At 41.7% G+C, this 23,056-nt stretch overlaps 1 protein-coding gene across 3 annotated transcripts in view; it reads left to right on the plus strand.

Annotated features, from left to right (window-relative positions):
- The first annotated feature begins 12,040 nt into the window (after positions 1 to 12,040).
- Positions 12,041 to 23,056, plus strand: part of COBL (cordon-bleu WH2 repeat protein) — a 162,201-nt gene continuing 151,185 nt past the window's right edge. For all 3 annotated transcript variants that reach the window (XM_063130343.1, XM_063130358.1, XM_063130350.1), the window contains exon 1: positions 12,041 to 12,149. In XM_063130343.1, the coding sequence (XP_062986413.1) occupies positions 12,103 to 12,149 (47 nt within the window). In that variant the 5' untranslated portion in view covers positions 12,041 to 12,102. The remainder of the gene's footprint in view (positions 12,150 to 23,056) is intronic.

Genomic DNA, 23,056 nt, shown 5'->3' on the forward strand with positions numbered 1-23,056 from the left:
GCACAATGTAGTTTTAGGAAGGCTTGCCAAGAACCTGTGTTTTTAATGGCCTGTCTTATTATACCAATGTTTTAAAGTTTGATTTAGCAATAACGATGCCATTTCACGTTAGCTTTTTTCCTTTGTCTCTCTCTGATAATTGTCTATTCCTTCCCACATGATTCAAACATTGGCTTAAATTAAAAGGCATTTTTAAAAGCTCTGTTTGAGAGCCCATCAATCTTCAATTAAGGTGCAAATATGTCCCCAAAGGACTTGTGAGTTTATCTTGACTACTATTATGTACAAAATACTCTGGCAATTTTGTGGATAGGACCACAAGCTAGAATAATTTTATTTGGGGTTCAAATGTTAATATAAGGTTGTAATTGTGTGGCCTAATCATGTGCATATTTACCAAAAAGTAACCCTACTACACTCACTTGGCCTTACTTCTGAGTAAATATGCATAATTCTATGCACACTTAGAGTGCAGTCCTATGGGTTGTGCCCTTGCAAGTTGGAAGCCTCTGAACTTGGAGACTTCTGTGTATCCAATGCCCTGCTGGGCTGAAGATAGCAGAACAAGAGGAGGTGAACTTTGCCTCCCAGTCCTCCAATCATTGTGTTTTTTGCTAGTTACGAGTGTGAAGGAGGCTGGAAGAGTCTCAGGATAGCTTGTATCCTGGCCTCTCTGATCCCCCTTCCCTGCCCACCAGAAAACTGCCTTTTCCTGCTCTCCAAGCCCGATTTTCTGACCTTGGAGACCAGCTGGCTGATGTGTTCCAAACTTGATAGAGTTTAAAGATAGCTTGAATAAGGACTGATTTTGTTTATAATTGTCAGCAAGTTTTGTACAACTTGTAGTATATTAATGTTTACATTTTAATTCTGATTGATTTGAAACCTTCACTTTTTTCTGTTGTAATTTGGATATTTGACGTTAGGCATTGTTTCTTTTTTTCTTTGTGAGAGGACTACTATATCAAATTCAGGCCTCCAAACGCTCCTAAAGCAACTGTGGGGGAAATCAAACAATTGCTGCATTCTATGGAGAAGGCAACAAAAAAAATCAGTTTAATGCACTGGCCAATCTCCACCTTAACAGGGCAACATGCAGAACACCTTCAAAGGCAATTCAAATATGCAGGACACCATAATTAATTGACAAAATAGCTGGATTTCATGCTCTTCTCCACACATCTAAATACCCATGATGCATACTATTAGTTGAACACATGCTTAGAAGTTGGCTCACCTTTTTCAGATATTGATATGAGACTTATGTAAACTGTCAGAAGTTGCCTGCAGGCTGGAAAAATGTACCCTGCCTCTTTTTAATTGTTTTAAATTCTGCCTATAGCAGCTCGATGTAGAGTGTATGTACTACTGACCTTGATTTCTGTGATTCTAGACTTAATGTTTATTTTTTGCAGTTCATAGGGTTTATATAGAAAGCAAAGCATCACTACCCACAGAATATTGAGCATTAGAACCAAAGCTTCCACCACACAAATTTATTATTGTGCTAGAGGTAAACTGCTTTTTACACCATCTGCTAAAACTTCTTTATCTAAAACTTCTTTATCTACCAACTGCTAAAACTCTTATTTAGACCTTCATTGTATCTCATGTCGATTATTGTAAAGTTTTGTTTTGAGCGGAGAGACAGAAAGCCCAAACCTATTATCTCTATTCCCAAGTCTTCTGTCTCTTTCTTCCATCCTTTCTTTGTGCTTCAAACATATTGCAAAATTCTTCATGATGTTTCTTTTCGCAGGCTTCTCTTAATATTTCATATTAAGTTTCAACTACTTTCACCATGCAATACTTTCACACCAATTTGAGAGTAAGACCAATTCAACTCAGTGTCTTACTTTTGAGTAAACACACTTCAGCTTGTGGTTAACCTTTAAGGTCTTCTTCACATGAGCGAAATAAGGCATGTTCATGATGACTGCCTATGCATAGAAGTTCACGGGTCTTTTTAAACACACTGGCAACCTCCTGCACATCTCCTGTGCCTTCCCGTTTTTGTTTAAATCTGTGATATCCCAATTCTGCTGAAATATCTCAGGATTTCCTACTGTGTACAGGGGAAGTTACGCTATGAATCACCCATTAGAAGGTGCTGTCCCATTCAAGGCTATGAGCAGCGAGAGGAGGGGATCATTTCTGTTATAGACCATATGGTTGCTCTTCTGTGGCCATGTAATGCAGCCCCATTACAACTGCACAAGAGAAGCAGGAAGCAAAGCCCTGGTAAGGGCACACAATTTCCTCTTAATCCAAAAAAGGCTTGGATTTCTTTCCTTGTCTCCATTTCATTGCTTTTTCTCTCTTCTCTTCCTTGATCCTTTCACCCATCAAACTCCCTAATTTTCTTATTAAACCTTAATTTCCATGTGCTGTTTATCATATGTGTTGTCCCTTATTATCATAGTGTGGGTCTCTCTTTGTTAAATATTCAGTTGGCCTCGTTCCTGTGCCACTTTAAGAAATGATTAAAATCTCATATTTTATATCTTACATTTCATTCTTGATGTTCCATTTATTTATTTAAGTCATGCTCTTAGTTTAATTATTATATTTCCCCCCAGTCATTTTCCTGCTTTTACAAAATGCTCCCAGTTCCCTCCAGGTCCCCTCTCCTTTCATCTTGTTACTTTGTTAGCATGTGAGTCTATCAGTGGGGACTTGTTTTTCTGTTCCTGAAGAGCAGTGGGTGGGTGGGGAATATATGGCCCTCCAGATATTGTGGGATTGCAAGTCCCCTCATCCCTCACAATTGGCCATGCTTGCTAGGACGGATGGGAGTTGCAGTCCCATAACATATAAAGAGGCATGAGTTCCACAGCCCTGCTGTACAGTTTGTTGAGGATGAAGAAGAATCTCTTTATAGAGAGGCAGTGTACTTCTGAATACCAGGTATTAGGCATATTCAACAAGGGAAGGCCATCACCTTCAACCCCTGTTTGTGGGTGCCTGGAAATATCTGACTGTTTGGCCGCTGTTGGAAACAGAATAGATACACCCTGGTCTGATTCAACAAGGCAGTTCTTATGCTCACTGTCTTCTCTACTATGGAATTGAATGCTTCCGAGATGAGATGTTTCTTCCGCTGTCGTAGTAGGGAATCATGAGTATGCCACTCAAGTTGGAGTTTCGCTCCTGCCTGGAATGCTCAAGGAATGCAGAGTAACAGCTTACTTTATGCGGGCACACCTTGTTTCAACTCGTCTTTTCTGACATGTGTAGTCTATGTAGCAGACTCTGTGGGGGCATCATCTTTTGTTTCAGCCAATTCAGAACATTTTGTGGAGGAGCCAGAGTTATAGGGGTTGACAGTGTCACCTGCAACAAAGGCCATGTGTCAATGTTCCAACCTTATGCAGGTATAGCTTAAGGTAATCTGCAGCCAACCCCCCTTTTTCTGTTCCCACTTTGCTAAAAGAAACAGGGTTGCCTTTAGGTGGAGGAATTATTTGGCCATGGGAAAATCCAATGCTGACATTCATGCTATAGATTGGACACTTGAATGGCTGGTATAGAAAGCAATGGTTTTTTGGCTCACTTAATATGTTATCAAAACTATAAGGGCATTGCTGAAAAATTATTTCTATGTGGTCAGAGCTCCAAGTTTCAGTAGTTAATTTTGCATGCAGCAATCATACTTATAACCATGCTCAGTTTCCGTAAGCCATCCCACAGAAGTGTACAAGAAATCTTTTCTCAAGGGACTGCATTTGTTGCAGGACAGCCAGCATTTTCTTACTGACAAAATATGGGGTGGTTTCCTTTGGTAAGACAAAAGATGGAACAACCGTTTTTGAAAGCAAATTTAAAGGAATGGGCGAAATGGTTTGCACCACCCTCTTCCCCCCTAACCCTGATTTTAGACCACCTCCAATTCAGAGATCAATTTAAGTATAGACAATTTGCAGGTTGGGAAGGAAAGTGTCTCTCCCTCCCCCCCGATATTCATAATCTATACAAGGAAAAGTCATATCTATGCAACACTTAGAGGCAAAACTGAGCTCACTCCCTTGTACCTGGCTCCAAAAAATGTAAATAGTCTCTTTTGCAATTGCTCTATATCGATTCCATAACATTCCACGCTCGCTTACTATATTTGAGAAAGCTTGCCTAACTTATTCTAGAAAGCTTAAAGGGGGAGCTTCTGATATATATCACATCATGTTGAATTGTCAATTCCCAGATAAGGGAGGGTTAAAAATGATTTGGGAACATGATCTGCGCACGAGTTTCACTGAAGGTGAATGAAAAAGCTTATGGCAATCAGCACCTTATAAAACAATAAAGGCAAAAATTAAAGAGCTCACACTGAAAATCTCTCACAGGTGGTATATTACCCATGTTAGGTGGTATATTAGTGGTACTATGTCCCCGCTCTGTTGGCGGAGTTGCTCAGTTCCTGGTACTTATATTAATCTTTGGTGGGACTATCAACAGGTCAAAACTTTTTGGTCAAGGGTTTTCCAAACCATTAACATTACTCATGTTCAAGTAGAAACTGATCCAGCACTGGCTCTACTTTCTTTTTTTAGGGATGCCAATAGAACCATTATTTTTAAAGCCTTGGTCACCCATTTGCTGGTTGCAGTCAGGTGGGAAATTGCCACTTCTGGAAAAGTGACAGATTTTTTGACCATCAACGCTGGTTTGACAAGATTTGGAAACTGGCTTTAAATGATAAGTTGACTCAACATAACAGGTTAGCTAGAGGGGAAATAACATCAGACACATTTTTGGAAAACTGGTTGGATTTTTTCCTCATTTATTAATATTTATTTATTATTACATTTTTATACCGCCCAATAGCCGAAGATATGAATCCTGGCGAACCTAAACTTCCACTGATCCAGGAATCCTTTTGGTCAGAGGTTCTGACTTAACCTGCATCTTTTTCTGTATGAGAAAGTATCGATTTGGTTAAGATTTCTATATTTAATAATTGCTTTTTGAAGATATGAACACCCATGCTTTTACGGTGGTGCTGTGGGAACATTCATATTGTTGTTGAGTGTTTTCTTTTATTCTGCAATTAATGTATTTGTCCTTACTAGAAAAATCAATAAAATTAGTACATATAAAAAAATAATAAGAATGTCCTCATCAGAATATTTCCCTACAGCAAGGCTGTCTACTCCCCCTCATCTGTACTCATCTCTTCTGGACAGTATGTAGTGGTGAATGGGATTTGGAGGATCACACAAAGGAAATATCATGAGATTAAGTTGAGCTTGCAGGACATGATAAGCTATTGCTCAAAACTTTATTGCTTATCACAAAAATGGAAGGACTGGAGTTCACAGATTAAAGTGCAAGGTCTAAAAATATGCACTTAAAATCTGATAATTTAGTGTGTCAGAAACAAAGCCAAAATTCATTGTTGCTAAAAAGAGGGAAATTCTTATTCAGTACTGCAAGCTCAGAATGGAGATTTTCTTCAAGTTGAAGCTGACCAAGTAACCTGAGTTTAACACAAATGACTTGTTCATGGTGTTGAGTGTCTGGGTATAGGAGAGATATTGTGGGCTCCAGCAGGCAAGACTACAGTGCCCCACTTTTGCCTACTGAAGGGCTTCCCCTACACACTAGTCAGAGGATCAGATTTATTAATTATTATTTATTAGTAATACTTATACTGCTTAATATAATAAAATATTCTAAGCAGTTCACATATAAATATTGAAAATCACGTTTAAAAACACCATTAAAAACTATTTGCTGAATACATTTTAGCCATGCAATCTTCTTCCGTGGCTTGTGTTTTCTAAAGAGTTCATCTATTTTGTACATGTAGGTTAGTTTTACACAATAATATCTTAAGTCTGTCTAGATGCATTAGCTATGCACAAACTAATATTTATGGATTGTACAGATTCAGAAAGACACCAGCTGATTTCATGGCTAATGAGGACTGATGTTATTAAAAGCCATCAGCATTTAGTTAGAAATGCAAACAAGAAGTAGGGTGACCATATGAAAAGGAGGACAGGGCTCCTGTATCTTTAACAGTTGTATTGAAAAGGAATTTCAGCAGGGGTCATTTGTATATATATGGGGAACCTGGTGAAATTTCCTCTTCATCACACCAGTTAAAGCTGCAGGTGCCCTGCCCTCTTTTAAATCTGGTCACTCTAGTATAGCTCCTGCAGCTTTAACTGTTTTGAGGAAGAGGTAATTTCACTAGGTTCCCCATATATACAAATGACACCTGCTGAAATTCCATTTTCTGTGCAACTGTTAAAGATACAGGAGCCCTGTCCTCCTTTTCATATGGTCACCATAACAAGAAGTTTTAGTATTCAAATAGCTGCCTGTTGGTAGTAGGAACTCCAGCAAAGAAAAGGAGAGCAATATTTAGCCTTGGTTTGATGCATTTGCTCTCTCTCTCTCTCTCTCTCTCAATTTAAACCCTTGCAGTTAGGAAAAACAATTTCAATTCTAACATTCCTCATGGACTGCAAGGGTTACAACTGAAAAGAAAGGATCCAGCTCCCTGCTCTATTCCCAGAGCCTTGTTTTTAAGATGGAATCCCTGCTTGTTCCAATTGATTAACACAGATAATCTAAAAGACATGACACAAAAGGAAAGGGAACTGGGAGGGAGGAGGAGGGGGGGAAAAGGAAAGCAAATTCAGGCACTACAATCTTAATTGCAAAGTTTAGAGAGGAAAAGATCTTACAAGTTCCATGGCTGGCTGGAGAATGCTGGGAGACACAAGTGTTTTTTTCTGTCTGAACAGGAATAGGATTGTGCCTTAGCAATGCAATCCTGTGCATGTCTATGCAGAAGTAAGCCCCATTAAATTCAATGGGACTTATTCCCAGTTAAATGTTTATAGGATTACAGCCTTTAATGCTTAGTTTAAAGGATTGTTGATAACACTATTTTTGTGGAAATGAAAATGACTGAAAAGAATATTCACGAGCAGCCTACCCTTAATTATTTTACTGCTCTTCATATTCAGTGCTATACTTGAAAATTTCTATTCTCTCTCTCTCTCTCTCTCTTTCTTAACTACAGCATTCGCTTTTTTCTCTCTTGGAAATGGAAGTTTCCCTACTGTGAGTTTTAATTTTTGAAATCCAGCCACAGGGCTGCAACTACAAGAGCAGCCATGAATAAAAGCTATGGAGGATTTGGCTTGAGAAGTGGAGGGGGGTGGGGAAATTGAATTGTAAGCCTGCCAGGTCCCTATTGCAACTTTAGCCAAGTCCAAGAGGGTATTGCAATCTTCTTCTGTAGGCAAAGGAAAGTTTGAAGCACACTACCAAAGCCTGTTGGGGTTTGTTATACGACATTACTTGCTTCACTGTAAAAATCAAGTCATTCTACATGTTTGTATCAAGGATCTGCTGAACCTAGTTGTCTTCCTCAGATGTCAAATTCTTTTGGCGTTTCTTTGGCAACTTCAATCAAAGTATTTTGTTAATTGTGGTTCTTTCATCTTACTTCAGTTTCAAAGCATCTTACTATTGCCAACTTTGGTAGCGTTGCCTTCCATTTTTATATTTATTTGTGAGCAGGTTGTTGCTCACTTAGATTTTGTAAGTCACTTTTGGTGGGCAAGATCACTTTAAAAAAAAGTGTATGTGGAAATGTACAACAATGTTTTTATTAAGGACAAGATCCAGAGTATGTTTAAGGAGAGAGATGGTGCTAGTCCCAACTGCTGTAACTTGGCCCCTGCTCAAAACAGCTGACCTGGATGCAGATTCCTTAATCAGGCATCTACCATTTTGTCTAGTTTGTGAGAAAATTGAGTAAACTGTTGCCTTGCAGCTTCCTGGATTCTTGCCAGTTTCACTTTTGAATTTGGGTGTGTTTTTGAAACTGGTCACTGAACCCAAAGGGCAATAGATTCTTCTTGGTCGTGTTCTATCTTTCTGTGACCTTGGATACACTTGATCATAAGGCATTTAGAGCTTTATCACACCAGTGTTATACTGTGCAATCACTGCGAATTGCGTGCGAAGGACTCTGAAGTTTTCCAGTTTATAATCTGCTTTGACTGTGAAGTACTCCCATGCATCTTGCTTTAATGGTGCTATAAAGCCAAAAGACCCGCCCTATTTTGCTACTACTTTTGGAGCGAATCATTTGTTGTTTTCTGAGCGGCCACTGGGGGGTGCAGGAGCAGGATTTGATACTTTTAAGCTTCAAATTAAACAAATGTTTACATCTGCGTAAGTTTTAATGATAAATACATCAAAATTGGCACAGTAATAAATATTAAGGAGAGCTTTAAGCATACCAAATTCGAATCGGATTAGGTCATCTGTTGATTTTTTAATTTTTTTTTTTTACATTTCCCCCCTTAAACCCTTTTCCTGGTATGCAAAGGATCTTAGGAGTGCCGCCGCCCGGGGTGTGATTTAGCTAGCAACAACAACAACAATGACAGCTTTGCACTGTAGAGGATAATTCGAGGGAAACAGGTACGTGGGATTAGTGACACTTCTCTGAGATGTATTCCCCATCCAGACTCAACTGTTGTGGACAAGGTGCTTGGCTAGAATAGTATTTTAAAGACTTCTCACAGCCAGTATCATGCTCTGTTGTACAGCAGTAGCAAAGCAGGTATTCAAGTGCACGGCTCAGCACGTCCTCTAACAAGAGGAACTCTTGGCTTCCTTGCTTAGTCAGGAGGAACAAGCCCTCTCGTCTGTCTCAGGGCAAAAATAGTAATCAGAGCTATTACTCTGAATTTTGGGAAATGTCCTGGTGTGATGCAGGAATATGTCATAAATACCTTGGGTTTGCATGCTCTCCCTCCCAGAGTGGGCCTCCTTTCTGCAATCAATGCTCACTATTTAATCAGGCCCAGTTTGATTACTGCCCAGAAGGAAAGGTCAACATGAGTGGTGACTGCTCCTCCTTCCCTTTGCTCCCACTGCTCACACACTTGGAGCAGACAGGTGAACTGGCAGAAACATCAAGAAGAAAGAGGTTCAAAGTCAGAGGACTAGCAACGGGCTCCCTGTTGGGGTGTAGGTCTCAGCTGGCATTTGATGATGCCAATGGAGGGGTAGGGTACTGGAGTTTCTGTTGGCTCCCTGTATGATCCTGTGATGCCATGTACCACAGGAACAAACTGAAACAACAAAAAGATATACAATGGTGGGGAATACAGAAAAATAGGTGGAGCAGAGCTGAATAAGTTATGTTTGCCTTGTGTAATGTACTGCTATAACAGTCGATGGTACAAACACTTGGTTTTAATATAACACCAACAGATGGGAGCAGGGTAAAAAAAATATTAGGTCAATATTTGAGGGTGGCATCCACTGACATCTTACTTGTCACCCAATGTACAATTGATCTGACACGGATGCCTGCAAATTACACCCAGTGCTAGTAATTAATCTTCTGCAGGACTTTCTGGATATTGACTGCCCTACTTGTAGCATATTTTGGCCAAGTCTCCTACCTCCCACATTTCTGAAAAACTCAATTGCCACAGGAAATGAGAAATGGAGTAAATAGAATGAGTGAAAAGAAGTGATGCACAGATTAAAGAGTCCAATAATGTTCTTATGGGGCACTACTGGGAAAAACGTCCACATCATCAGCAACATCCCATCTCTACAGCCTTTTAATTTGGTCTCATTCAATTCAGAGCAAAGTGTTCTTGTTATTGATATGAGGTCCATACAACCCTGTATATGGGCCTTTCTGTTTTCACTGAAATGTATGCTTCCTACTGCCGTGTCACTGAGTTTAGGGTCATGTTGCTAGACTGAATTAATTTCAGTGGGATTAAATAGTCCTAAATGAAAGAGCTTGCATTCATCTGTGTGACTCGACTGTTATTTATATTATAGAAAATAAGTTAATTGGGAATTAAGTTATGGCATGACATTGCACAGATGCTATTGAGACTATTACCTCCCTTTTATATATTTTATGGGTGTCATGATCATTGCTGATATTTCCACGATTACATGTATTTAAACTAGACTGGCAGGGAAGTGAAGACTCCTGTCCTCATAATCTGATTTCCTGGTATGCTTATAAACCACACACGTGACCCTTGGGATAATTTGTGGGATAATAATCCATAACTCCCCTCTTGTACTCTCGAGGGTGGGTAGTGCTTTATCACACCAGCGTTATACTGTACAATCACTGTGAATTGTGTGCAAAGGACTCCGAAGTTTTCCAATTTATAATCTGCTTTTATTGTGAAGTACTCTGAAGTTTTCCAGTTTATAATCTGCTTTGACTGTGATGTACACCTATGCATCCTGCTTTAATTGTGCTGTAAAGCCAAAAGTCCAGAGCTGTTTTGCTACTAGTTTTGGAGCGAATCATTTGTTTCCCAGCGGCCACTGGGGGCGCAGGAGCAGGATTTTATACTCTTAAGCTTCAAATTAAACAAATGCTTACATCTGCGTAAGTTTTAAAGATAAAGACATCAAAATTGGCACAGTACTAGATATTAAGGAGAGCTTTAAGGATACCAAATTTGAATCGGATTGGGTCATCCTTTGATTTTTTTTAATGATTTTTTTTTGGTACATTTCCCCCCTTAAACCCTTTTCCTGGTATGCAAAGGATCTTAGAGCGCTGCCACTCGGGGTGTGTGATTTAGCAAGCCACAACAGCAGCAGTTTAGCGCTGTAGGGGATAATTCGAGGGAAACAGGTAGGTGGGATGAAGCTAAGAGAGTCTTCCCTGTGCCTTATTTAGGTTACATAAGCAAAGAGTTTCCTCTCGCTGCAGGTTTGTTTGGTTGGCCTTTTGCTTATGGATGCGATCAAAGGGCGTGCTGCGAGACTAGATCCGTGTGTGTGTGTGTGTGCGTGCGGCACTTTTAGTTTTGTTCCCGAGAGAGTCCCCGGTTGCTGTGTTTGTATTTGTCCCGGGTAGTCACATGGAAACGCGGTGTTCGCTACTGCTGCAAGAGCCAACGCCTCCTCCCCGATCCCCCCCTGGCCTAAAGTTCTTTCTGGCTCGTTGCCGTTTTAAAAACCTTGCTCGGTGAGTTCGCCTTTCAACTTGTCGAGGGTGAATCGCGACGTGACAAGTTCCGGGCTAAAGCAGGAGTCGCCGTCCACAGCCACAAGGTAAAGTGCCTCAGAGCCGCTTATTGGCAGCAGTCGAGTTCACTGCCCTGCTGCAGTTTTGTACTTATTCCGAGAGCTTAACTTCTGAGACAGGTGCTGCCGCGGGTCAATCCTCTCTTTGAAATCCAGAGCTATGAAGGCCGGCTGTGTTTATTTACTTAGTGCTAGTGTATGTATGTTTGCTGGAAAGCAAGCCTCACTGCGTTGAATGGGAGTTACGCACACGCAAGTGTAGATTATGGTACTGCAGACTTCGGGGTAATTTAAAGGCACTCTGCATGTGCTCAGAGGCATTTTTATTTTGTGTGTTCCAGCATCGTGTTGCCTCTGAAACCGGGTTATGGGACTCTAGCTCGAATTTAAGTTCTGGTCTATCATTGTTGCACCGTCTTGCATTCGCTCACCATTCGCCTCGTGCATTCTGCTACGTCGTTGCGGGAATTGTGCTATGCTCTCGCTGGCTGGTTTGCAGGTCCTGTGCAGCTGGCAGCGAGACTTTCACCTTGTTTTAGACGAAGCCGGTTCGCTCAGAAAGAAAATACCTGCTGGAAGCATAAATATTGTATAGCTTCCCTTGTGCATCCCCCGCCCCCGTCTGGCAAAACGAGCCGAGGCTCAGTTAGCGTCTAAGATATCCAGCGGGTATTCCTGCCCCCGCAGTCGGCACGCAAGCGGAGAGAGGCTGCCTTTGCCCGTGGCCCCCTCTCTTCGGTCTGGTTTGAGCTCGGGACAGAGGCTGTTGTAGTATTTGCTCGCTGGATGACAGGCAGGAGTAACTTTACTCTCTGTGTGCTGTGTGCCTCCTTCTAGGCGCCTCGCACAGATGAGGGCAGGATGGTTCAGACTCCTCAGAGTGAGGGCGAAGCGTGAATGAAGGACGGCGAGAAAGAAATCGGCTCAGCAGCGTGTGCTTTATAAAATTTCGTCCCTGTTCCGCCGCCAATTGGAAGCAGACCAAACTCAGGCAGTTGCAGCTTCATTCAGCAGCAGCTGAGACAACCACCGCCTGCCTTAAAATCATCCATGGAAACTACTGTGCTTCAGGCCGGGGATTGTAAACCCCCCAGCGGGTAAGAAAGAGCCCTAGGGAAAATGTAGGCAGGAAAGGAATTTAAATTTTCTGTGTATCTGTGTAGTTTGTAAAAACTTTGTTGGGTGGGAAAGAGCAAGGAAGAACTGCTGTTTGTCCTTTCACGCTGGTCCGCACGGCGGGGAGAAGAAAGAAAGAAAAACTTCGTTCAGTGCGCTGGGCTAGCCTCACAAAGAGAAACGCGCCTTTTGTTGTTGGTTCTAATAACCCGAGTAACTTTTTCGGTTTAACAGATGTCCGATTGGCGCTTTCTGCCTCTCTGACTTCCCCCCGCAAGACCCCTGCGCCTTTCAACGGGGCAATCAGAAACGAGGCAGGATTTGCCTGCCGGGAAAAGACAGCCAAGTATCCCTCTTCGAATGACTACCGCAGCTAGTAAGAGGCGCGCCATCAAACAAAAGGTGCTCCTTGGACCGGCGGTGGTGCCCCTCGGCGCGCTCACGCTGGAGACCTCGTGGGGCCAGGAGGTGCGCCCTGGGATTTCGCCCGCGCTGGCCCGGGCCGCCTCTTCAGCTGTTGACAGGGCTGGGGAGGAGCTGGAGCCCGGCCGGCAGCTGAGAGGGTGGAGGTGGAAGACGACCCGCTCGCCCGGGCGAGCTGCAAGCAGGAAGGGAAAGGGCAGGCTCTCTTCTGGGCGCTTGCCAAGTGGAGGCTCAGGCAGGCGCGGCCTTGCATGACAGGTGGAGGAGTAGGGAGAAAGAACAGGCCCTCCCCAGATCTCTCTTAAAAGGCGGAGTGGGATGCTGAAAGGAACCAAAACGAAGAACCCCTGGAGGGTCTTCGAAAAGAACAGTTGCTGAGAGGTGGGGTAGAGATGGTAATGAGAGAGTAAACCAGTTTGCATGTCTTATGGGCAATAGGCTTTAAAAGCCTGGATTTCCCCACAGTGCGGTTCACAACATGGAAGGAGCCATAGTGTGTGAAATTGTATGGGTTATAATTTGTGAGCTGGCTAAGTGCTGAAGAAACTATCGATCCAAGTGAGTATACCCCACAAGTTCTCTGTTTTGTGGTGGATGCACATAAAACATTGCAGATTCAGAAGCAGTGCATGATTTCATAAAGCAGGGATATTAATCAAGTAGGGGTGGTACTTCAGACTGATCAACTTGGGACAGTTTCAAAGCCTATATTTTTATTTCAGTGTTTTTCAATACTTATTTTTGGTTGTGGCTGGTGAGTTAGATGGCAGGACAGCTAGCTGTAGGAGTCACTGTAAGTGTAACCAAGGGTCAAACTGAGGCATGCAAATTAACTTCAAAATTACAAGCTTCAAAGTGTTTTAGGAGTTGTCTCTGACCCATACAGCAACACAGGAGCACTCATTTGAGTCTACATTTGTCTGCTTCACTGGCAACTTACTGCACAGAAAAAGGCAAATTGAGGCAAGTAATTCAAGACCATGAATGCAAAGCAGAAGAGGGGTTGAAAGACGCACAGACCAATACAATAAAGCTTTCCTTTGAATCCACTTTTTTTTGTTCCACCAGCAACCCATTGCACAGAAAAAGGCAAGTTGAAGCAAATTACTTTAAGATTACAGGTGCAAAGCAGACTGAAAAATGGAAAGATTAGGAAAAATAGTGGAGCTTTTATGACACCCCCACCCCCACATTTAATTAAAACAGGGAACCATTGAAAAACAAGGGGCTCCAAGGCTCCCCTATTACTTACTTGCCCCCAGTTAAAAAAAGAGATGCAAAGAAACATACAATTTTAAAAAAATATATATCTAGGGGCTCCACCTTTCCCAATCTATCTGCTTTTGCAATAGTTGACACTATGCTGTAGTTAATATTCTTTGCTTGAAACAGCAAAGATTTCCGTTCAACTCTTTGTCTCTGTTTTTAATGGTGTTGACTCCTTTCAATTTTTCTTTCTTTTTAGCAGCAACCCGTAACACAAATCACTCTGATGTAATGTTGTAAAACAAATTCATTAGTGGATAATTACACTAGGTGCTAAATAGCATCAACAAAAATTGGTGATAATTTGGGAGTTACAGGTGCTATTTCCTTTGCTTCATTTCTCAAAGTTCAAATGTGATTCTGTTAGGTGCAGGTTTTATTTCATGTAAAGAATAGAGAACGGAAACAAAATGTTTCTTAATCCAGAGTTTAAACTGTTTGAGTTCTTGGTTTCAATTTTTTTCCATATCTACTTACATTTTTTGTTAAGGATGAACTGTTAGGACAGTTTTTATCCCAGAATCTTTTTATTTCAGTGATATCAGAGTAGTGCTTGGGCAAGTGCAGATAATGATAAATAAAATTGGATTAAATCATGCAAGTGAATATCTACTACTGCAACAAGGTTTTCTCTCTCTCTCTCTGGCCTCATCTACACCAAGCGGGATGTTGCAGTATGAAAGTGGTGTTTAAAAGGCAGGAACCACACCAAGCAGGATATAGCACTATGAAAGTGGTATTTGGTCTGTGTCAATGGGCCCCAACAGTTGTCAGTGTACTTCAATAGTGCTATAAAGCAGTGGTGTGGCTCCTGCCTTTTATATACCACTTTCATACTGCAATATCCTGCTTGGTATAGATGAGGCCATTCTCTCTCTCTCCCCCCTGCAGCCCTCTCTGCCACCACCCTAAAATCTATTCTGGAAGGTTTCTCAGCCTTCCAGAGCAGATCTTCAGGGCATGCCCAGAGGTAGGGATCTCCCCTGGTTTCTCTGATGGAACTGTTTCCGTCAGGAGCACTACGGTGTTAGGTCCAAACCTATGTCTGGATCTTGAGTAAATTCTTATTAAGGGCGGTGATGACCAAACTAGTTATTAGCATTACCTGAAACTATTGTGATGCATGGAAGAATGAGTTCGTCACTATTGGTATGAGTACTTCATCTATGTCAACTTAATAGCACCAGACAAACCATTAGAAGTGTTCAACTGATTTTAGTTATCTGTGGCAAGTATGTTTTGTAGATTTTTGATGGATTTATTTTTGTGTGTGTTTTGGAAAGACTTAGTATATTTAGTATCATAGATATTTGAGGAGTAAGGAGTAATGTTTTGAGTAGGGTTGAGCAGGGACCCCCCGATTTGCCTCGGAGGCTGGTTTGAAGCCCCCAAATTCGCCTTGGGGTGCTTTGGGGGTTTCCCACCTTGCCTTGGTGCCTCCGAGGCAGCTCAGACTTTTCTAGGTGCCGGCTGTGCAGCTGGCACCCAGAAAAGCCTCCCTTTCCCTGCTCACCTGCTGCTGCCTCCACCACCTCTGCCGACGCATGTAGGAAGAACCAGGCCGCGTGCGATTTTAAGTTATTGCGGGGGCTCTGCATGGTTAGTACCTCTATGGCCACAAACTATGGTGACCATAGAGGTACTAATCAGCAGAGCCCCCGCGATAACTTAAAATTGCGCCTGGCCTGGTTCTTTTTAAATGTGTCTGCGGCGGCGATGTCAGCAGGTAAGGCCTAGGGCTGTGCTGCTCTGAAGCTTCAGAGCCAATTGGCTTCGGGGTGCCTCGTGCTGAGCCAGAACCATCTTGGAACCGAGGCGAGGCAGACCGACTCAGCCCGCCTCGGCTCGGTTTTGGGGCCTTGGCCCGAGGCAGTGCACAGCCCTAGTTTTGAGCTTGTGAATTAAGTGTGATTGTAACCCCACAAAACATGCACACATTCTAAGCTTGTGCATACCTTCAATACGTATTATGTATTATTTTATTTATATATTTATTATTTATATAAATAAACAATGTTCATCCTTTCTCCCTGTGCTGATTAAAAATGCCCCCCCCCCGAAGTTGTTATTAGCCCTGCGGGGAGTGGGTAGGAGAAACCTAGGCAAGCATAGTATAGCTAACTTGTCTTTACCCCCTGAAGCTATTAGCTCTATGGAAGGAAGGGTTAGCCATTCTGTATACTACTCCCACATTACATCTGTTTGATGTTATAGTTTATGGGGAGTCTTTTCAGACCTTGTACCAAAAAATCATGTAATAAGTAAAAATAGTTTTGAAGAGCTACAAAGGGAAGAGCTAGAAGAAAATACATAATGTATAGGGGAGGAAGCAGGTTTATTACTCCATTTGCAGTACTCACTTAGAATAGCAAGTTCCAAGGCTTTTTCAATCTGCACTTTTCAACAGAACTGTAAAGCAAGCTTCCATTGTTTCTGGCTAAATCATTAATAGAAGTATTATTTGCAGTCTTCGTTAGATGTGAGCAAAATTAATGTCTTGCTTAGTATACTGAACAGCTTTACTGCAGATAAATGGTACTATAAAATGTGTGGCATAGCACTTCTGAAAGTTGATTCTGGCCTTTGTTTAAAAATAAGTCAAAGGCACAGTCAGCTGGAGACCTGCCATCTTTATTTTGGTATGTGTCATCTTTGTCAAACAATTAGAATGTGTGACTTATTACTACCAGTTATCAAGAGGAGTTAGCCTTTAATAAAGCATTGTTTGTATTCACTTTGGGCATGTATTAAAATAATCCAGCTGTTTTATTGAATTCACTTGGTTTTATTAGCTGCTAATTTACTGGCTTCTGCTTCGGTTTTATATTTGTTTTTATTTGCATTTGTTGGTTTTAAAATAGTAATTTTTTAATACTTACTATTATAGATTGGCCTGTTCCGCTTTAGCGTCAGGCTTGGGATCTTGCTTGCAACATGGAGATTGGGTTTGGGCCAGAAGCATGGTCAACAGGGTGGATGTCAAGTGCTGGATGAGGTGAATGAGACTAGAGGCAGGAGACATAGGCCTCATCTACTCCAAGCAGGATATTCCACTATGAAAGTGGTATGAAAACAGCATATAAAAGGCAGGAGCCACACTACTGCTTTATAGTGGTATTGAAGTGCACTGACAACTGTTGGGGCCCCTTGACACATACCATATACTGTTTTCATACCACTATATCCTACTTGGTGTGGCTCCTGCCTTTTATATACCACTTTCATAGTACAATATCCTGCTTGGTGTAGATGAGGCCCTTGTCATGGACAAACTAAAGACCAAATAACAATGGTAAAGTGAGGCAGGATAGATGTGAGGCAAGAGAATGAGAGAGAGTCTGTCATTTTACCTGAATTGATGAGTTGCTCAGGCTGCCACAGTAGCCTAAAAGAGGAAAGGTTTTATAGGGCTTGATGCCTCTCCGTTGGGCTTCAAGGTCAGCTGACCACCTTCAGACTGTGAGGTCAGCTGACTGCACCTAGGCCAGTTGTGTAGCTTAGAGGGTGCCCTTGTCTGGCTGCTGCAGGCCCTTGATCAAAACACTTACAGTTAGTTGGAGAACTTTGATGGAAAAGCAACTCATAATTGTTTTTAAGTTAGGATGCAGACCAATAAGCCACATAGTAGGGGCTCTTTTCTTAGTGTATCCTCATAGAAGAGCTTATACAAAGGACTCTGCGAAAGGATTATCCATTTCTTGATTTGTTTTTCATTAAATAAAAAGCACAGTTAATTACAACTTGTAGATGTCAGATAGTTGTGCAACTTGTGTGTTTTCTGCTAGTGACGGAGCAACTGGTCATATTCCTCCATTTACAACCACTGATGTTTTTGAAGTATTAATTATGGTCAATGACAGAAATGATTACGTACATTCTCAATCTTTTTATTACTTCCAGAGGTTCATGTGTAAAATATTAATATGCTACGTAGAGTGCTTTACATGCCCATTTTCTTCTCAGACCCCCATTTCTTAGAGAAAAGTCTCTTGGACAATTTTTTGTTCAGACATTAGACTTTCTATTGGGGTGGGAGGGAAAGAGAGAGGACATTCTGAGAAGAGATTAGGATTGGAGACAGGATAGAGAGATTGAGGTGATTACAGAAAGGGAGAGAATAAAAAGGAACCATGCATATACAGCTGTGGAGGAGAGAGCAGCCACCACCGTCTGCCCTCACACTGTATCCAACAGCAGCTCCACCATCAGCTTAGAGACTTACTTTAAATTGTATACCTACATTAGTTGCACCTTTTGCTTCCTGTCTCTGCTCCCTGTTAAATAAAACCTAGCTCTTTTTTCCTGCTCTATTGAATTGCCTACCTCCTTTCAGGATATATGGGGGTTAGTGTGCTGGAGGGACCACACACTATTTTAGCAGACCTGCCATTCTTTCCCCTCATGTATTCCTTTAGCATTTGAATCAAAGTCCTGAAGTTCCCTCTGCAACAAGGGATTGCTGGCAGGGAGAATATGGCTACATGTGGAGGCATCATTGGATTCCATTCCAGAGAAAAAGGGACCACTTGTTTCCCCAGATAATTGTGACATCCTCGGTCATCTTGATGATCTCCAAGTAAAACAAGAACTTGCCTTCAGCTTTTGGAGAATCTTTGAGGCATTTCTCTATATTAAGGGAAATTGCATTGTTTACCTGGGGCTGTTGTGCTTCCTGATTCTTGGTGTGATTGATATGAGCTGATTACACGGAAGGAGAGGGGTGACAAGGCGGTAGATCCTGTTGTTTCTCAGGGCTCCTTTAAAGATTCGAATCAAGGGAGCACCTCCCTCCCTTCCTGGTATGTGCAAAGGAGGGGTGGGGAAGTCTTGTTTTCCTAGGTTAGCTTGTGCTGTACTGTTTCCTTGTAGCCCCCAGAAAAGCCAGGACTTACTTCTGAGAAGATGATTGTGTTTTAAGTCAGCAACCCAAGGCACACTTACTAGGGAGTAATTCCCATTGCACACAATGGGATTCACTTCTAGTTGACATAAGATCGCATTGTAAGTCTGTAACCCTCAGCATACTTACTTGGGGGTAAGCCCCATTGAACTTAAAAGGATGCTCTTGGTGGAGTGAGTGGATCACATCTGCCTCCCTTTGTTGCAGGAAGGCATTTTATCCTTTTCTCCCTTGATCGCAGACACAGGAAAGTCCTTCCTCAGCAAGTTCACAACACAACCCCAGCTTTATAAACTGCCGATTTTGTGCCATTAGGGTTTATTCCAGCTTTTCCATAGTCTATTTTAAAATGGAATGGGTGGAATTGCGGGAGATGTCCTGGTAATGCTGGCGTCATCAAAAGGACACGTGAACTTCCATGAGTGGCCAGTCATGAGTGTGCTTTATTTTGCTCATGTGAAGAAGCCCTAGAACACTGGTGGGCCCAGTTAGCCTATACTTTAACCCATGAGCATCTCTGCTGATGCCTCAGCCTTGCGAGGAACCTGTTCATAAGATTTCTCCATCCATATGAGGGGAAATAATCCAGAGGATTGAGTGTAAAATGGTGTGATTTGGGAAGCTGGTTCTTCATTGACAATAGTTTGATACATGGGCTGGTTCGCACATTACAGAAATCCTGAATTGTGGAGAATTATGGCTTACCATGAATGATCAAGTATGCATGCTGCATATTTGCTCCTACTTGGTTCCTCCTGTTAGAGGAGCAGCTAAACAAACCAGGGAACCTATGTCATAGTTTGTCTAGTGTTATGTCTGAACCGGGATCTCTGACTTATTGCTCTCCCATCAGGCCAGAATTGTAAGACAGGGTTTGTTTTTGGCTTTGGATTCTGGCTTGATAGAGCAACAAATCAGAGATCAAAGAAGTTCCCTGATTTGTTTAGCTGTTCCTGCTGGCAGAAGGAGCCAAGTGGGAGAAATCAAGCTCTGTACACTAGCACACTTGCTTGTTCATGGCAATTCTGGTTTACTGTGCTGTGCGAAATGGGCTGTGTGTTTGTTTGTAGGTAGGAAAATATGTAACAAACACCTAGTAAATTGGGCATTTATATGGGGCATATATGATACAGGAGCTACAATGTTGTATTTTTTAATTTTCTATTCAGAAATACACTTTATATTTGGGAACTATGGGATAATCATGCTCTTCCTTAATGTCAATAGACATGTAGATAGGGGTGATGCGATAGACATTGTTTACTTGGACTTCCAAAAGGCTTTTGATAACGTTCATCACCAAAGACTCCTGAGCAAATTTAGGTCATGGAATAAGAATTGAGGTCCTCTTAGTGATCAATAATTGGTTAAAGAACAGAAACCAGAGAGTAGGAATAAATGGTAAATTCTCCCAGTGGAGGAATGTAAATAATGGGGTTCCACAGGGATCTTTGTGATCTGGAATTAGGAGTGAGCAATGAAGTGGCCAAGTTTGCCTAAGACACCAAATTATTTTTAGGATCACTAAGCAAGTTCTCTTGTGAATCAGTATATAGTTGTCATAGTTTCAGTATGACAACATCATAAATGAAAGGAGCCAGGACTTAGCATGCCAAAGCATGAGTCAGAGTGATTGCATGGCATGGCTGGGGAATGCAGTGAAATGCAATATGTGATACCTACATTTAGAACTTCTCCTATCAGACACAAGTTTGTCTTTTGAATGATTTTGATGTTGCGCTATCCAAATATCTAGCAACATTTTTAGCAGCCAAGCACATGTTGTCTAGCCAGTAGGAAAACTTGTGTGGAAATTTGATATGGATTAGGACTCAACTTACTGTGTACAGAGGTAAAAAAAATATATGTCGTTCATTACCACTTATGCTATTATAACTTATTTGACATGAGAGGCCATCTCCGATCCCCCAACCCCCAAACTGTGTTAACTCTGTTGTCCCAGAATTACTATGAATCCGTACTAAAAGCAAACAAATGGTCAAAGGCATGCAAAGGCTGGGTATGTTGAATAGTGTCATTTTAATATTGACATGTTTGTACCTATAGTAATGCAATGGAGTTCAGCAATAAAATTCACTATAGTGAGGTGTCATTCGTATCTCTAATCAGGGGAATTTAACAAATCACTTGGTAGGAAGATAGTGGTCCTTTTGTGCTGAGTGATTAGTAACTGGTATTGTGTGAGTCTAAACATGTAGCAGAATGAAATAGTAGAATGGATTTCAAGTGTATTATAAAATAATAACACATTCCCTGTAACTAGAACATGAGTAGGTTAGGGAGTGGGATGGGCTATAACCTTTCTGTCTAATGTATTAATTTTCGATTTTGTAGGAAATTTATGATGTTTGGCAGGAGCCATTCTTGTTAAAGTAGGTTTTTGTGTATTCTAATATTTCAGTGTACTGTTTCATTTGCATATTATTTATGGGAATAAACAGTGGATTCTAATAGCAAGTAATTTCAGAGAAAAAAAATCTGTAAAAATAAGCTGAAATAATTCAGTGTGAATAACTCTTCCTGAATTTGCTCTCCAGACTATTATTTCCTCCCTTCCCTACCCCAAATTTTGTATAATACCCAGAGCAATGAAGAGTTCTGGAAAACCTGAGAACTTGTTCACAATGTGACATTTTGGTTGTCAAACAGGGATGGGAAATTTTTTTAGCCTGAAGGTCATATTTGCTCCTGGGAAGGAAGTCAGGAGCTGCCTGCCAATAGTGGCCAGGGCCACCCCCCTCCCTCCCCCAACTTCATCCCTGCTGCATCCTATTCATATTCAGACACACACAAACTGTCTCACACACCCCATTAATATCACAACACACACTGGCTGGGTAGCACAGGGGGAGATCACGGGGAGTGGAAATTTAAACCCCTTACTGCACTGGCTGTACTCAGCGCTAAACCTTTCCTGACAGAAAATTTGTTTCATATGTTATAGAAAGGTAGGTAGAGATCACAATTATTAACATTTGAAAATTTCATAGCAATGGAGTGGGGCTGTTCATTCCCCCCTCCCCATTCCCCACCCCAATTGGCAGTAGCGGCTTTGGACACAGACTTCTCTTCCCACTTAGCACTGTTACATAGGAGCGCTATTTTGCTGCTCGCTGTTCCTTCTTACTGTATTTCTTCGATTCTAAGACGCCATCGATTGTAAGACGCACACTAATTTCAGTACCACCAACAGAAAAAAAAGCTTTGATTCTCAGAGATAATAAACGCACCCGCGATTCTAAGACGCACCCAGTTTTTAGAGATGGGGGAAAAAGTGTGTCTTAGAATCGAAGGAATACAGTATTTTTACTTTTCACTATTTCTCAGTTGTGCTGTTTGAGTTCTGTGTAGAAAGGAGGCTCCAACTATTCTGAAGGGGAGACATTAATGAATCAGTGGCTGCAATCTGTGAATGGAAAAAGCAAAGTGCTGCATAACTCTGAAGGGACGACCCAGAGTAATTGCATGATTGAGGAGGTTTGTTCCAGGTACTGTCCATGTTCCCTTGCTGTACTGGCTGCCTTTTCTCCTTCCTTTCTGGGTATTCCTTAGTTCTAGGTGTATTGCATGACTGCGAAGTTGTAGGTGTATCACAGTAACTCAGACCCACCTGGTGCCAACACGGTCATCTTTTTGCTGCCCTCTACTTTCAGGCATTTAATGGCATACGATGAGGCACTCATGCCAGCCATCTAAACAGGTCTATTGTTCTATTGAAACTAATTTTAGTTTAAGTTATTTTAAATTTTGTATATTTATATTTTTATGCTGTAGTTTATGAACATATGATCTGTTGTAAACCACCCAGAGAGCTTCGGCTATTCGGCAGTATAGATATAAATAAATAAATACAACTGCAAAATACTGTGGTGGCAGGCTCCTGCTGCAGGCCCTTTCTCCTTCCTCTCTGCGTGTTCTTTATTGTGCTTTACATATAAACTAGCTACTCCACTATTGTGAATGAAACAGCGCTACTGTTATTATGAATGGAAAAAGGATGCTACTTATTGTGAAAGCAGCCCTAATGCAAAGAGGGGATGGGGGGAGGGAAGGAGAGGCCCCATCCCTTGACCATGGCACTTGCAGGTCACAGAGGCATGCCTAGGATTTAAAGTGGTGGACAGAGCACACTGTTGCAGAACTGCTCCAGGGCTGCATTTAAGAAAAATAACGGAGTAAAAGGACTTTCCGGAGATGCACCTTTTCAAGAGGAAAGCAGTACTGTGGCTGTGGATTTCTGACAGCATCATCTGAGCTCTGATGTGCTCTCCCTCCGTT

The sequence above is a fragment of the Elgaria multicarinata genome, chromosome 1, assembly GCF_023053635.1.
Source record: "Elgaria multicarinata webbii isolate HBS135686 ecotype San Diego chromosome 1, rElgMul1.1.pri, whole genome shotgun sequence".
Classification (NCBI taxonomy): Eukaryota; Metazoa; Chordata; class Lepidosauria; order Squamata; family Anguidae; genus Elgaria; species Elgaria multicarinata.